Source organism: Mesitornis unicolor, unplaced genomic scaffold (genome assembly GCF_000695765.1).
Source record: "Mesitornis unicolor isolate BGI_N332 unplaced genomic scaffold, ASM69576v1 scaffold21062, whole genome shotgun sequence".
In the NCBI taxonomy this organism is placed as follows: domain Eukaryota; kingdom Metazoa; phylum Chordata; class Aves; order Mesitornithiformes; family Mesitornithidae; genus Mesitornis; species Mesitornis unicolor.
This window is the reverse complement of record NW_010167442.1, coordinates 27847-43563: the sequence shown is the minus strand read 5'-3', so window position 1 is coordinate 43563 and position 15717 is coordinate 27847. Positions and strand designations below refer to the sequence as shown.

At 43.1% G+C, this 15717-nt stretch overlaps 1 protein-coding gene across 1 annotated transcript in view; it reads left to right on the top strand.

The window, feature by feature from the left end:
* Window positions 1–295: 295 nt before the first annotated feature.
* CLMP (CXADR-like membrane protein) overlaps window positions 296–15717 on the top strand; it is a 36580-nt gene continuing 21158 nt past the window's right edge. Inside the window, 2 exon segments of the mRNA XM_010178704.1 lie at window positions 296–645; window positions 647–684. Coding sequence (XP_010177006.1) covers window positions 539–645; window positions 647–684 — 145 coding nt within the window. The 5' untranslated portion in view covers window positions 296–538.

Sequence of the window (15717 nt, the reverse complement as noted above, 5' to 3'; positions counted from 1 at the left end):
AAGATAATGTACACATGTGAGTGTGTTTATCATTCTGAAGAGCATGTGTGCTTTTTTCCGAGTCTTTCTCTAGCCCCTAAGTGATGAATCTGAATTTTTTTCCATGCTGTGTTTTTACTGCCTCCAAACTTAACTGTTTTGACACTAGAGAAATCCTCCCGCTTCTCCTCCAAAGGTAAATAGCTATGTTACTGCTAGAAATTAGTTCTACCTCACCCACATGACTGGTCTTCACTATTAATCCCAGCTGATGGCAGGGAGGGGCTCTTCTGGGAGGCAGCCATGTGGTGAACATTGAGCACAGTGTTTTCCCCTGCTTCTCTCCTTTTCTTTTCAGACGAGCAAAATTGTTCTATGCTGCCGTACATGTGAACTCCTTGCTGCACTGCCTCTGTCTCCTCTTTTCCAGAAACTCAAGGGCCTGAATTACCAGCTGCGGAGATCTAAAAGCTCTCACCGAATCCGGATGAAATATGAACAAGGAGATGAATAGCGGAAGGGAAGAAAGAGTGAAGTTGGTTATTTTTCTGGCACATGGATGCAATTACACTCGGTGCATTCCAGAGGCGTTCCTTTGAATCCTGTGCAGGTCTGCCTGCCGTTCCTGGGAGAAAGGAAGAAAAAGGGAGGAAAAGTCCCTCTTGCTTGGGGTCGGAATGTCTGCACTTCCAATTCTCTTTTTAGGTAGGTTGGCTTTTTGGTTTATTTAGTGTTTTTAATCAAACTTCCATGCGCCCTCTCTGCATGACTGAAATTCATTTCTGATGAGCTTCAGAAAGGGATTTGCAAAGAAAAAAACTTTTATGGAGAAGTCCAATTTCAGTGTTGTTTGGGTTCTGATGCTTTTCTCGCTGCTCTATTCATTAGCAGGTTGATAGCCAGAGATCTTTTAATAACCAGATTAATTTTTTAGAAGTGGTTGTTAAACAGACTCCTTTTGGAATGTGTGTTTCTTGTTTAAAGAAGGCAGCGCTTTTAAGCCACGAACTAGCGAGGGGCTTGAACCTCTGGCAAAACAAGGTGAACAAAATGTCTTTGTTTCAGGCACAGTGTCAAATTTGTTTAACTCTGTTTTGATTTGCTTGGGCACTTAACATTCAGATTTTAAAATAAAAAGGGGTTATTGTTTCCAATTGATGCCTATGATTAGAAACAGATGTGTTGAAGTACAAGAGGGAGGAGTTGGGGGGAAAAGGATGGGAGAAGGGAGATAAAGGGGGAAGGCAAGAAACGGGAAGAAAGAGCTGCTGAAAGAAGGGAAAGAAAAGAGGTAGACTGTTGGCTAAGAGAGGGGCAGAGAATGGCAAAGGAGACATTAAAGGAAGGGAAGGTGAAGGCAGAAGAGCGGCAGAGAGCCGTTTGTTGAAGCCATAGCCTGTGGAGAAAAGAGTTTGCAGCCCCAAGGTTTTTGAGGGAGCTTGCCTACAAGGCTGACTCAGAAGCAGCCTGAGTTTCTGCATCTCCAGAGGCAGCGTAATGTGATGAGTGAGCTTCTCTCTCCATTCTGCTCACCAGATCGTGCTGACAAGCAGACAGTTTTGAAATCTGGTGTGGCTGGGCAAAGACTCTGATTCCTGAGTCCTCCTGTCCCCCAAGAACCTGGGCATGGGTGTGAGAAAGTGGCTTGGTCTTTCATTCCCTGGGAAGAGTTGAGCCCCACAGGGTGGTGGACTGATGTGGCTGGGCACAGGTAGAATAGAGTTTTTGGAGGGCTAGAAAGGATAGCCCTGTTCCTGAAGTCTCGCATGGACCAGCCAGATTTCTAGACATCTGAAAGACAGGATGCATTTGTAGAGCTGCTGAATACGTTATAGAAAAGGCTTTTACTTTAGAGATTGCTGTTAGCAAAGATTTTATCTGTAGGAATGTGATGGGGGCTTGGCCATGCTGCCAAACGCAGGGGAGTGCAGGCAGCAGTTTGTCCCTCCTGCATATTTGCCTTGGCCATTTGTGTCTCAATATGGTGGAGGTGGCATTTAAAGAATACTCCAGGAGATGGCAAGGTGAGGCTTCTAGGTGTCTGGGCTGGGTCAGCCCTGCAGAAGTGGCCAGCAAAGCTGGTCTATGGAAATTAGGAAAGAGAAATGAAGGTTGCTTACCTCACTGGTGGAGACAAATGGAAACTGCATTTTTTGATCCACCAACCCTGTTCAGCTGATGAATCCTCTCATAAGTTGGAGGCTTGGAGCAAAAGGATTAAGCTGTTGCCACAGAAAAAGTGGGGTTTTTTCTATTATGTAATGTAACTTACCTTTTGCGTGACTAGTGCTGCTTTTATCTATAGAGCACAACGGGCTTTATGGTTGTTATTCTTAGGTCTTTGGTGTCTAAGCATCTCTCCGATGTTAGTAACACATAAACACGAAACTAATCACAGTCTCTGCCCTCACCCTTGAGTTGAGTTTCTCAGTCTGTCTGTGGGAGTTTTCCAAGCACTGGTGAAGGGAGGATAAGTGGCTATCCAAAGCTGGGTATGTTTTGTTTCCTGGTACTACAGAAGTCATTGAACTGCCCCTTGTCCATGCTTTATTTGTCTTGTCAACAGAACTTGGTCTTTCTGCTCTGTGACCAGCTTCATTCGCCAATATTGGAAGTATGTTTTGGGGAAAAGGAAGAATTGTGGTTCCCTGTTCCTATATCGCCCTGAAAACAAGGAGGCTGGGAACTCTCGCTTGCTCACTAGAGAAGTCTGATTGGTTTTCTGCAGTAGAAGGGTATAGAAGTGCCCACAATGGCTTGCTTCTCTTGCTGAAGTAAAAGATTAGTGTCGAAAAAGATCAAAGATCAAAAGATCCTTGAAAGGAAGGTTGCCTGGTTTGGGTTTTCATTATTAAACATACTAATAGCATGGCTAATATATACAGCCCTTTTTTGCACTCTGGGGCAGGTGAACAGCTGTGTGAGGAGACAGGAAACAGGAGCCAATTAGTTTTAAGGAGACTTTTAAAACAAGACAAGATGAAAGACTTTCCTAAATGTGGGCAAGAGCATGGCCATGCTTACTTCCCTAATAAAGGCTAGGTAAGTGAAGCAGGAAGGAGTGAGGAGTGGAAGATGACGGATGCTCATGTGTGTGCCTTCATGTAAGCGTGACATCTGATTCTCATCTCCCTCCACAGCTGGGCAGAATTGTCTCAAACTCCTTGTGTAGCACGCTGCACTTAAAAATCAAAATGGAAATTTCCAAAGGAAGTATCTGTGACTCTTCACTTCGGAGTGTAAAAACTTCAAAACACAAAGTTGCATTTCTCGGCCAGTAAATAAAAAACGGCAAATGCTTTCACTTAAATGTTTCATGGAATTGGTTTAAATTTTGAGGTGCTGGAAGTCTCCTTTGCCTTGTTTCACCCCCTCCAAGTCAATTTTGGATATTTTTAATGAAAATATTTTTCATTAAAGTAAAAAGCTAATTTTCCAATAATCAAATGTTAGTATGGGTAATGCTGGTATGCCTGGCTTTGACACTGGTATTACATGCTTTTTCTTCACTTGTTGGCTAGTGTGTGTGCTCTGCCCTTCAGAAACCAATGGGTTCGAAATCCAAAGCAGTAGATGTGCCAAGCCAGGTCACTCATCCAGCCTTCTGATGTCTGCAATTGGCACTAAACCTTCACCTTAGTGTTAGAGGTCGCTCACCACAATGCACATTTAGTCTGGTTTATGATTGGCACAGATGTGTTCAGTGCATTAGAATCTCTGTTATACGGGGGTGATGTTGCTATAGTGGGTGCAGCTGGAATAGCAGAAGTCCCTTTTGTGCCAATGTAGCTGAGCTCTGCCCTCTCAGGTCAAAGTCTCTCTTACAGCACTGTCCCAGGGGTATGCAGTTACTACATCGAACACCAAGACTCCGATTGTCTCATTGCACTGGGAAAAAGGTTATGGCACAGATCCTTCCAGTGCCTGTTGGCATGAGCAATTGAGTCTGACAGCATGCATTTGCCTAGGTATTCACCAGACTCCTAGCTTGAAAATCGGTGATGATATGGAAGCAGCTCTGCAGCATTCAGCAGTGGTAGGTCAGCCTGGGGCTGTGCTCTGGTATAATGACTCTGGCCTTCTCTCCTGCTTTAAGAGCACAGCCAACCTGCAGTGTGCCCTATCACATCTCCTTGAGATCCTTCTCCTGAAAGCCTTGCAATCCTACGCTCCAGCAAAGCTAAGAACCACTGCAATATTATTTAAATTTAAAAAGTACCCTTGCTCCCAGTGAGGTTACTGGGAAATTTTACATTTTAATGGAGTACTTCTGTCTGAAACTAGTAAAAAGCAAGTGAAACCTTAAGCAACCTGAAAACTAAGCTGATAGATCTTATATTTTTGCTGATTTTCCCTGTATTTCCCTAATTTCTCAGCAATAACTAATAGTACGTGATACACTTTGTGTTTCCTAGTTTTCTCACAGCTCCATCTGTTGCCTTTGCCTGTTTGCTTCATGGTGTACTTAGAAGTTTGGTGGGACAAGGATTTTGACCCGTGTTTTTACAGCACTTCAAAACTAAGCCCTGGCTCAGGGGTGGAGTACCAAGAGAAAAATGTGTAGCTGTGAATAGGGCTGTTGTGGTGATTTTGCCGTGAATTTCACCTTTGTCATTGGATTCTGAAGGAATGCAGGTAACTTGGTGTATTTAGCTGAAAAGGCTATTCTCCCAAGGACAGCTTCATATCACTGAAAACTGACAGCTCATTTCTGTCATGAAAACTCCAGAAGCAGTCAACAAAACATCAACCGTATGCAAGATTGAGCCTGTTACAGTAGTGTGAATTTAGTTGTAGGACAGGGCAAAGAGCTCTTTAATAGAACACTACTCTGAGAATACCTAAGGAAAGGGAGCAAAGAAAAGCAGTGTGTCCATTTGGCACTCCGGGGGGAATTCAGAGGAGCCAGACATAATTGAGTTGCTATCTGGCAGGATATCAGGGTTAGCACTCCTTGTGAGGCACGAAATTTCTTCTAAAGCCAGGGACAGTTTGCATCAAATATTTTCTGTCAAGATGCTTGACAAGAAATGGCCTATTTTTCTCTGGTAGTACTTTGTTTTTATGAAATAGTTTGGATTTTTAGCATCTTAAAAAAAAATGTTTGTTCTGGGGGGGGTTATTTTTATCCTTTCTGGTTTTTCCATTTTACCATAAGGAAGAAAAGGAGGGAAAAAAGGTAATCTTCCAGAGTGAGGAAAAGCAGCATGCCAAAATTGAGTTGAAATACTGAAGATTAATTCATTTCATGGGAAATGGAGCCAGAGGGGAGGCAACTCGTTTGAATTTCCCATGGAAAATAATGGGTGTTTTGCCTTTGTGCCCATCCTGGACCTTGTCTCCTCTTTGTCTCCTCCACTAGAATTAGTGGTCTGTTTCTGTGGGGTACCCTGGCCCACTTCAGAAGGACATTTTGTGGAAGAGCAGCACAAGCTTCCCAGAAATGTCATTGCACAACTGGCTTGGAGATATCCTGGTGTTTATCCTCAGGACCACAACAAATGCCCCTGTTTTCCTCAAGGCAAACACAGGGCTTTTTAGGGAACCTAGCAGGTTTGCAATCTGGGATTCGTTTGAGCTTTCAGGAACTGCCTGAAAAGAAATGTAAACAGTCACTGACAAAGCCTTATGTGTATTTGAGAAATCTCTTCTGTGTGCTTGCTATGCCATACTAAATGATTGCAAGCGTGTGTCTAGTACCAATGAGGTGGGGTGCTGCAAGCTGCTTTCTGTGCCTTTTCTCTTCAGTAAGAGCCCCACAGACTTTTAAACTAAAAGTCTTAAATTATACCTTCACCTGTAATTTAATTATACCTTAAATTTCTAGCTAAATCAGTCCCTTGTGTTAACCAAGGCAGTAGTCATTGCTTGTGTGCCTGTAATGTATTTTATACACTTGCAGAGAAATCTTCTCATGTGCATGCAATACTGTGCATATCTCCCATGCAGTAATGTGTTAGAAAAGAGGCTACTTTGGGTGCAGTGGGAACTTGGCGGTGCCCAGACTAAAAGATGAATGAGTCTTCTTTCTTCTTTTTTTTTCCTTTCTTCCCCAAAGCTGTTTCTTAATCTGTTTTTAGAAACGGTTAGTTTATAGAAGCAGCCCAGCAAAAAGCCAAGGGTGAAGTCAGGTCACTGAGGTCTGCGAATAGATACTCAAATGACAGGATAGCGGAGGATGCAGAAATGGCTCTGCAGGAAGCACAACAATGGAAAATGTGTGAAGTGATGAAGCCAAGTCAACAGAGGTGAGGAGAGTGGATTTCTGTTTTGTTCATCTCTTAGATTCTCTTCTCCCTTTAATCTGCTTCTTCAGTATTGCTGAGTGGAGTAACAGCCCACCAGGGGTTCAACCCTTGCCTAAACCATGCTTTTCCCTGGGCAGAAAACAGAGAAGGTGCATGCAGTAGTGACTGGGAGGTGCAGCAGTGGGTTAGCAACCCAGAATAAAGCTGGTCCCTTTTCCCAGAAGCTCACTGTCCAAGCAAAGCACCATTGCTAGGCTTTTCTCAAGCCACGTTTTTGGTACCTTGGTTTCCTCATGTGACTCATTAGGTAGCTCTGACTTTTCTTTGCACAAGTTGCAAAGAGGACTGAGCAATTGTAAGAGACATCGAAGGTGGTGAATGTGATAGATCATGAAACAAGTCCCATCATCTTCTGCTCCTATATCTTATCTAGGAAAGCATTTGACAGTTGGAAAAGGCAAATGTTGTAACTTGGTATTTCCCTTAATGGGCCAGACCTAAATTAAGGATGTCAGAATTGCTGTCCTGCAAGGATCGATACACACTACAGTATATTTTCAGCCTGTCTTTTTTCCTGTTTAGCTGACATCCATTTTTGTAGCTGGAAAATGAGTATGAAGCCATAGTGTGTGTGACTCGTTCCCGACTGACTAGGTAGAAAGGTTGAAGTTTAGCTCAGTGCCTGCAGTTTAATTGCCTTTGGTAGGAAAAGGTCAGTGAAAATTTGTTGTGCTTATAATTGCATTGGCAGAAGAGAGACTGCTCTCCTGGAAACAGTCTTTTGAAATGGAGCGTGCACAGTTAGAGGCAACTGATGACCATGACTAGACTGCATTTGGTCTACCATAATACTGCGCTGCTGCTGCTTTTGTAGCATGCTTTGTGGTAAGTGTCATACTTGTATAAAGCTTTGGGTAGCCCATCTAATCTAGCTGGGTCATATTGGGTAAAGAAGCATATAAAGCCCATCTAACAGAGGAGAAAGCTAAGGCATAGATGGAGGCACACTGCTTAAAGGCAAGGTAGCAGTTGTTACATGTCTAGAACCTTTGCAGCACTGACTTAAAGCCGTTTTCTTCTTAATATGTCCTCAAATGTGGGTAGAAGCAGTGATGAGCAGATCACTGACGAACATCTACCAGGTACAATTTATCAAGCTGAGATCCTTGAGCTGCCATCTGCAGGGATGACTTCTAAGCAACGTGAAGGTTTAACTGATTCTTACTTTGTAATAAGATACTTGAGAAAGTATTAATGATTCTTTAGTATCAATGTGCTGAAATACTCCACTCATGGTGTGAATGACTGCTGTGTTACCAGAAGAACCCTCATGGAAAGGAAATACTGGGCTTTGCGTGTTTAGTGACTGAATTACTTTGTTCTTCATAGGAAAGGAAAATCTAGGCTTTCTAGCTAGCATATACCTGTGGAGTGATCGCTTGCAGTTAAGGTGCTGAGCTGCTTGGCAGAGCAGAACCTGGAAGCCCTGGAAGCTACACTAAATGACAGGTAGGAGTCCCCGTAGCTTTTGATAAATGGGAATATTTGTCTGCCTTCAAGCATGTACCCCAGCATTCACTGAAAATCAAACTGCTCCTTATCATCTTTTAACTAGCAGCAATTGTATAGTAACTCTGGCAATATTGTATTCACTGCCTCTCAAAAGCTGTTTTGTAGAGGGAAATTATGTGCTTTGCTGGAGTATGTGAAGGTAAAACAAAACCCAACAGCTCAGGAAAGCATTAGGGAGTGGTTTGTGCATATGCTGGGAATCTGGATGCAGTTCTCTGCTCTGTTCTAGATCTTAGCAAGTCACATCTGTCCCTCTGTAGCTCTTTCCCCTGCCTTGTGCTTTTTACTCCTTGGCTATTTAGGCTGTACGTTCTTTTGAGCAGAGATTCTTTCCTTACATGCCTGGATGGTATTTAGTACAAACCGTGCTGGTAAGAGGCCTTTCCAGAACTGGTGTGTGAAAAAAAAAAATAAGTAGCTCCATTCCCTTCCCCTCTCTGTGTCTCAGCAAAAATACTGGAATTAGGTGGTTTTCCAGTATGTGGAATATTTGAGATGCATGCTGACCGAGTCTTATAGCTCAGACTGCTTCGGCTATTGTTTTGCTTTTTAAGGGCTTGATAAAATTTTAAAGGCAATAGAAATGTTTAGTGCAGATAAAGCTTTACCTGTAGGGCAGGGCTGCAGATGTCGAGAAACGGTGGGGTGTTTTTGTGTGTGCAGGGGGAAGTGTTTCATATAACACAGCAAGCCTTGAATATTGAACTAAAACAGTGTCAGGCGCTTCTTTTTTTTTTTGTTGGAAAAAAATATTGCAGGGTTTCAACCTTGAAGGCAAATCACTTTATGACTTCATTGTTTAAATTTAGGTTTTGTTTTGCGGGGGGATCGTTAGACTTGAAGCAAAAGCCTTATAGCCCAGGGACTGTCACTTCTGATTACTTCCAGTGACACTTCCAATTATTTCCAATCACAATTCCAGGGACAAGAGGAAAAAGGAGCCACATTCGCCAATATCGGGGGCTTTTTTTCTGAACAAAGGACCATTTATCAAACCTCTACAGAAAAAAGGTACAGAGCCAGATCTGGGACTCTGCTGCGGTAGGGTAATTCCAGAGCAAATCTGCTGAAGTGAGACTTGAGGCCAGTGTCTGGCAGGGTGCTGGGAATCATGCGGATCCTGCCTTGTTGAGTAATATTAAGGAAATTGCTTCATTTTCCCCAGGCATTAACTGGCACTAGGACTAATTTCAGCGTAGCAACACGCAGCTTCAGTGAACGTCTGCTAAATGCTCTGTGGGTCTTGTAAGACATGAGCACGCGAAAGCACTGCTCGTGGAAAGCAAACAGCTTAGTGTGCTCAAAATGGGAAGAAGCAAGAGTCTGCTGAGGGAACTTTGACTGACTTCTAGGTACATGGAGTGAAGATCTTGCTGCACTGTGTTTTACCCACTTCTGAGCCTATGAGCTATTGCATCCTTCCAAAAAAAATGAAGCAAGACATGGTTGCTAATGGAAGCCGGAGCACTACCTAATTTTCAGATGTCTCTGGTAGCATTACTTCAGACTGCTGAAGTGTAAAAACAATCTTAAAATCGTGTCACAGCTTTCGATTGCACTTAGTGAAGCCTTTCATTTCCTTAGTCATACTGCACTGAGCTGTGAGTGAAGTTGGGCCTGCTGAGTGTAGGGGTTATTATTAGCAACTGCTTGCTTTTATTTGCTTTATAGTAGTTTTCAAAGGCCCCAGCTAAGATCAGGGCTCTGCAAACACTGGGGAAATAGTTTTAAGTTGTACTAATAGGTGATGAGCAGCAGACCTGGTCTGACATTAGGAGCCAGATAGCGAGGAACTTGAGTCAGTTTGCAGTGGGAGTTGCATGCTGGACCTTGGCAGATTTCAAAAGCAGCATCAAATGAGTGCTTAGCTTCCTGTGGTGACTGAGGATCCAGGACCCTCTACTTTTAAAGCAGCAATGATATATGTCAGTGATCTGGCTGAATGTAGTTCTGGTGGTGACCGATAACTGCCATAAATCCCTTGTTGTACCTCAACAAGGTGGTGGTAGTGTTCCTCAGTTTTGTGTGTTTATTCTGCTCTGCCTGGGGATGGATGTCACTGAGAGCTGCCTGTGCCAGCTCCATCTGTTTTCCTGTAAGGGAAGACTCGTGTCTTTCTGTAGAACTGATGCTGCTGTGACACAAAAAACACTGGGTATTATTTGCCACTTGAGCACAAAGACCACATAGGTTTTGTCAGCAAATTCAATTCCAGATGAACAATTTAGCATTATTCTTGTTCCGAGACCTTTGAAGTATTTCTGGTCATCAGTTCTGATGCTTTTGTGGCATTTTCTGTTTAGATGCCTGGAGAAGGTATGTTCCATTGCAGGCGCCCATCACAGGATGTGACTGAGGTGGCACTTGCAGAGAGCTTGGTGTTACTTCCCTAGGAGACTAAGCATTTCACATAAGGAACTGTTTTACTGAAACCATCCCATCTGGATAGATGTTTCCCCAGTACAGCTTTGTCTTGTTCTCCTGTGGTCTGTGCTGTGGGCAAAACCTCTCCGTTTCCATTGTTTCAAGCTCTTGCTTGGCGACAAAGGAAATTTCAACCAGACAAAGCATAGCTTTTGTGTTGACAAATGCTGTGATTTTTACAATTTCTTTTCCAAAGGGGAATTTCAAGCAATTGCGAGTGCTTTCTGGTCAAAGCAGCATTCAGGATGTCTAGATTCCGTTCTTGGTTTGGCCAGTGACTCAGGGATGTGGTAATTCAGGTTCCATTTTTAAGTGCCTGTTTTGAGTGTCTCCATTTCAAGTGTTGTAAAGGGTCAGTATTTCTGAAGGTGCAAGTCTAGGGACACACGAGCTTGGTCACGCTAAGTACGTGCTCTCAGGTGCCCTTTAAGTATTGTAAGTTTTGGGGACGTGTTTGAAACGCTGGTTTCAACTGCTCTGTGCCTCAGCTGCTGTTCTGCAGGATATGTGTAAGAGCACTCACAAACATAGCAACCTTTCCCTCATGAGATGTAAAGTGCTTTGAAATCACACAGAAACGGAGCTGCAAGAGTCCAAAGTGATAGTCTGTTAAGACATGCCAGGCAGTAGTTTAATGGGTGAAGATAATGTTGCATTTCGGGAGTCTTCCCATCAGTGCCACTCAGTGTGGCAAATGGATCCCAGCTTATCTGGCTTTTGTCAGAGCTCCTTCCATGTAGCCCAAGGCTACCCCTGGAGTCAGCAGCAGAGACAATTCTGCAGCTGTTAGTTAATTCAGACCCAATATGACCTGGTACAAGAAAAGTTCAAAACTCTGAGCTCCTCTGCTCTGAACTTAATGATCCTGCATTTCACAATACTTTCCCCCCCTCTAATTACTTGAGCTTGCGGTCTTTTTCCTATTTAGTAATGCCCTGGGCATGTTGCTTCCATTGTGGGATATCAATGAATACATTCCCATTAGTAAAAGGCATTCAATGCAGTGGAGGCTGCAGTGGTTTTATTCTTTCGAGTTGTCATCAGCAAGCATCATTCCCTGCCTCATATCCTCTTCTGTGAAAGCACCAGGAGAGAGGTGGGACGCCAAAACCAGAATGTGAATGGAACAAACTGGGCCTTATTGCACCAGAGGGAAGTATTTAGGATGAAATGAAGGGCTCTTTGTTGCCTGTTTGCACCGTTCCCTACAACACTGCAGGCTTGCATAGCAATCAACAATGTCTTAAACCTAGTTTTTTTGGCTGTTTGCTGTCTAAAGCCACGTTAGCATCTATTCAAGTAATTCAAGAGCATAAATTCATGTAGTGAGAAGGCAGAGAAGTTGGGAACCCAAGATATTTGGCTGTCTAAACAACCATTCAGGTGGGATGCTGAGGTTGCTCACTTATTGTGGGCTACTGTATATTTGGCTTGTTGTAGCCAGATCACAAAGCAGTGTCCGCTAGTGAGTTTATTATACTTTGCTCATGGTCTGAACTATGAGCAGCTCTGTAGCGTGCGGTTAGAATTGTTGGACATCTCAGTACCTCTGGATTTCAGCACATTAAAGCCACGGAAGAAAATGTAACAGAAATCTGTCTTACATGCACACCTGAGAAAGCTTTGAGGTGTCCTGATATACACACAGTGACAGGCATTTTCAAGCAGTGTTGCAGAAAGAACTCTGCCCCTCTTCAAAGTAAAGTTAGAAGGAAAATTAGGGCAGTGTTGAAGATGGCCAGAGTATATTGGAGGGCAGAAGATTTCATTGTTATTATTCATTTTAATCACTCGAGTAAAATCTCTCTTCCAGAAAGACAGTTGTGGCAGTGTCATAGTGGGGTGAAAAATCTCTCTGCTGAAAGCACCTGATGTAGTGATTCTGGCACAGGAACATCTTGAGCCCTTGGAAGGGAAATTAATTTCCTGTTCCTTGGAGGAAGGAGCTTGTTCAGGGAGAAATTGGCACTGCTTTTCCATCCTTGCAGCTGATTTAAATGCATCTTCATTATTTATGATCAACTTGTAAAAGCAGAATGGAAAAAAAAAAGATAGCAAATAAATTGTTTTTCTAAACCATCTGTATGGAGTAGATCAGAACTGAGCTCCCTCAAAGATGTTTTCTAGCACCCTTTCAGTATGGATCTGCCTGGCAGGATGATCTAATTGCCCTGGATTTAGGAGGTTTGTGTCATTCTTGACTTTCATTGAGTATGTCCATGTCTCTTCATCCCTTTGTGCCTTAGTGTTCCTGCCTCAGTCAGTATCATTTCTGTTATCATTTATTAGGGCCATAACTGCTATAGTTCATGTGTGATCTCCTCATTACTAAAATTTGATAATCTTATCAGCAAGTGAAGAGTGCATGATGGGGTGGAGGCTGTCAAAGGGTCTGTGATTTGCTCTCTGGATAAGGTCTCTAAGTAGCCAGGTTTAGACTGGGTCTGAGTTATAGGGGAAAGGACAATATTAACTGTATATTCCTGATCTTGAGGGAACAGCCCTGCTCATTGCTTTAAATCATTCTGGGGCTTTATTTTTCTGTGTCAGCACTGTCAGAGCCTATAAAGCTCAAGCAAAAGAGGCCATCCTGCCCTACCGAGAGAAGGACTTAAAGTGAGGAATCCCCTTCAGCAAGGATGTGGCAAGCAGACTGACAATGTAAAAGAAAGAAAAAATATCCTGAGCCAATGTGCATAAAATTAGGGCCTGATTATGATGCAGAATTAAAAATAAAACATGAAGAATTCCACCAGTACAGGGAGCTGGTTGAGCTCCACCATGGGCAGCACTTACAGCCAACCATGCATTATAACTACAGTAATTGAGCAGGTAATGATTGTGCATGCTTTATACATACCCACCATCAGTTATGTAGCAGACTTGATGTAGCAGATAAATGTGATTTCTGCAGACATTTTAAATAGCAGCCACTGTTCGTATATTCTCTACATGCCTCTCCGATTCAGTAGTACATAATATATGAACATGCAGGGTAGATGCCAGGAAAAATGTCTTAGGCAGCTGTGAGAGATTAAAAATGCTGAACATTAGACTTGCACCAGTCCTGAGCTGTGCTATGAATGTTGAGACGGGTTGGTCTTATGGGCAGAGGAGCTCTAATCGTTACCTGGTTTTCAGGTCTCCTGGAAGACTGAGCAAGACAATTCCCTTGCTGTGGAGCTAGAGACTTTCTGTAAGAAGTACAGTGTGACTGATGCATGGGAAATGGCATATGAAGCTTGGTAGTACCTTTATAGCAAGACAGAACTGTTTGTAAGGAGAAGAGATTGGAAGACAGGAAGCTGTAGGTTTGCTCCCAGCTCCAGTGGTGACTCTGTAGTCTATTGGAATGAAAACTTTTCACTGGTAAGGTTCAGATCTGTTGTCTGTTAACTTGTCTCATCTCCACTGTAATCCCAATAGGTGGTTTTACACGTCCTTTTAGAGCCTTAGCTTCCTGATTGGTAAAAAGGAAAATGTCTCATAATGCACTTTATGGTCTTCAGACAAAGCAATGCAGAGTATTGGCAAATATTTTGATTGTTTATCAGCCTTCCTTTTCCAAAAAGCTTATAGCTGCTGTCTGTTTGCGTTTGTATTTCGTGCCACTGGGATGTAACTGTGCTCCGACAGAGCCAGCTCTTTCAACATTTAGGGAAGAAGACTTTGAAATCTTCAGGAGCCATACAAGTCCTTACTGCGTTTCTTTATAAATTTTGTAGGAAATACACTCAGCCATAGTTCCTAAAAGAGGAAATGCTTGAGTCCTGTCTCCTGTGTTTAGAATAAACAGAATCCAGATAATTTAATCTAAAATGAAAATGTTCTTTTGAGGATAAACAGCCTGCATAAAACATTTCTGAGCGGAGGCATGACAATGCCCCTCCCCTTGCTCCATCCCCCCCAAACAGCAGTTTCTATCCTGAAGGATGCCAGAAGCAGCTGGCTGAACAAAGGGAATTGGCCTCACCACAAACCAGACTGTAAATCTTACTCAGGATACTGTGTTATGCCTGCTCCAACCGTGCTGGTACCTATAATCATCCCAAATGATCCTTGGGGATCAATGGAGACCCTGCAAGTGGGCACATCTTCTTTGGCTTATTCTGTGTAAATATAACATTGCATGGCAGACAGGCACTTTGGGTTTGTTTCTAGATGTTAATGAGGGCCAGATGCAGACACTTGTGTGGTCTGGGGCCGATGAACTGCTGTTATCTTCAGTATGGAGCCATTTGATTGATCTTTCCCTTTCCTACTAGGCAAACATAATAAACTATTTTCAGTGTTATGAGGCTGTTGCAACTTTTCCAGTTGCTGAGCTCGCTGGGCTAAAAAAACACAGGAGACAGAGGCTGGAAGGGTAAACCTCAGGCTTGAACCAAGGAAATGAGAGGTGTATATCTCCTGTCACTCCAGATATGGCAACCAAAGAGCAAATAGGCATGTTAATTGTCAGTGCGAGATTCACACATTAAAACTGTGTCTTGGACAGAATGGCAGCATCTAATATGCATGTGTTACAGAATAAGAGGTACAACAAGGGTTAGGACACCCACTTAGCCTGTTATCTTGTTTCCAGTTATTATTAGAAGCTGGTCTAAAAGGAAGAATACAAGAACAGGATACAAAAGGGACTCTTCCCTGGCCAGATTTTTCCTTATATTTGTAGCCAGCAAATGGCTAATGTACCCATTTAGCCATGCTTCCTACTGTGGCCCATAGGTTTGCCACAGTTATTCATGCCCTCGATGCAGTTCTGTGAGCTGTTGCAATTGCATCAGACTCTGACAGACGCCTTGGAAACTCTACATTAACCCTAAGAAGTATTTTACTGCAGTGAGTCAGACGACTCCTGCCCGAGAGCAAACATAGGAATGAAGAGCTAGGAATTGCTGGACCAGATGAGACTGACAGTTTATCTAAATTACTGGTTCACTCCACAATGGTCTGGTATCAGATGGAGGTGGAAGAAAACCCATAACTGACAGTATGTGGAATCACATGCTGATGTGAGAAACTTACTGCTGAGTATTAGGCAGTTAGTGGGAAGTTAGCCCACTGGGACTGCAAATTATTTTAAGTGCATGGCAGAAGTATTATGTGCACAGTGCTATTTAGCATATGCATATCCTTGACATGATGTACCCAGCTTGCCATGGAAAAGAGGGAACCAACCTATGGAGGAAACTTGCCTAAGTTGTGCTTCAGTGTGAGTTTATTGAGATTTTATTAGAAAACTTGTCTCATGGCCAATATCTGAGTATAAAGGCATGGATGCTGGCTGGGTGTATAGGTTTGAACTGCTGAACTTCAGTGAATCTGAGTTGGCTGTAATAGAGAAGACAGGCTGGAGTTGAATCAAAAATAGGCTGGGGAACCTGTTGAGGAATGTGAGCTTTGACTTTGTGGAGTTTCATGTAGCCTCAGGTGTTTCTGTGAAGAGCTGGCTTTCCAGATCTCCCCACAGCCATGCTCTTTTCCTCTGGCT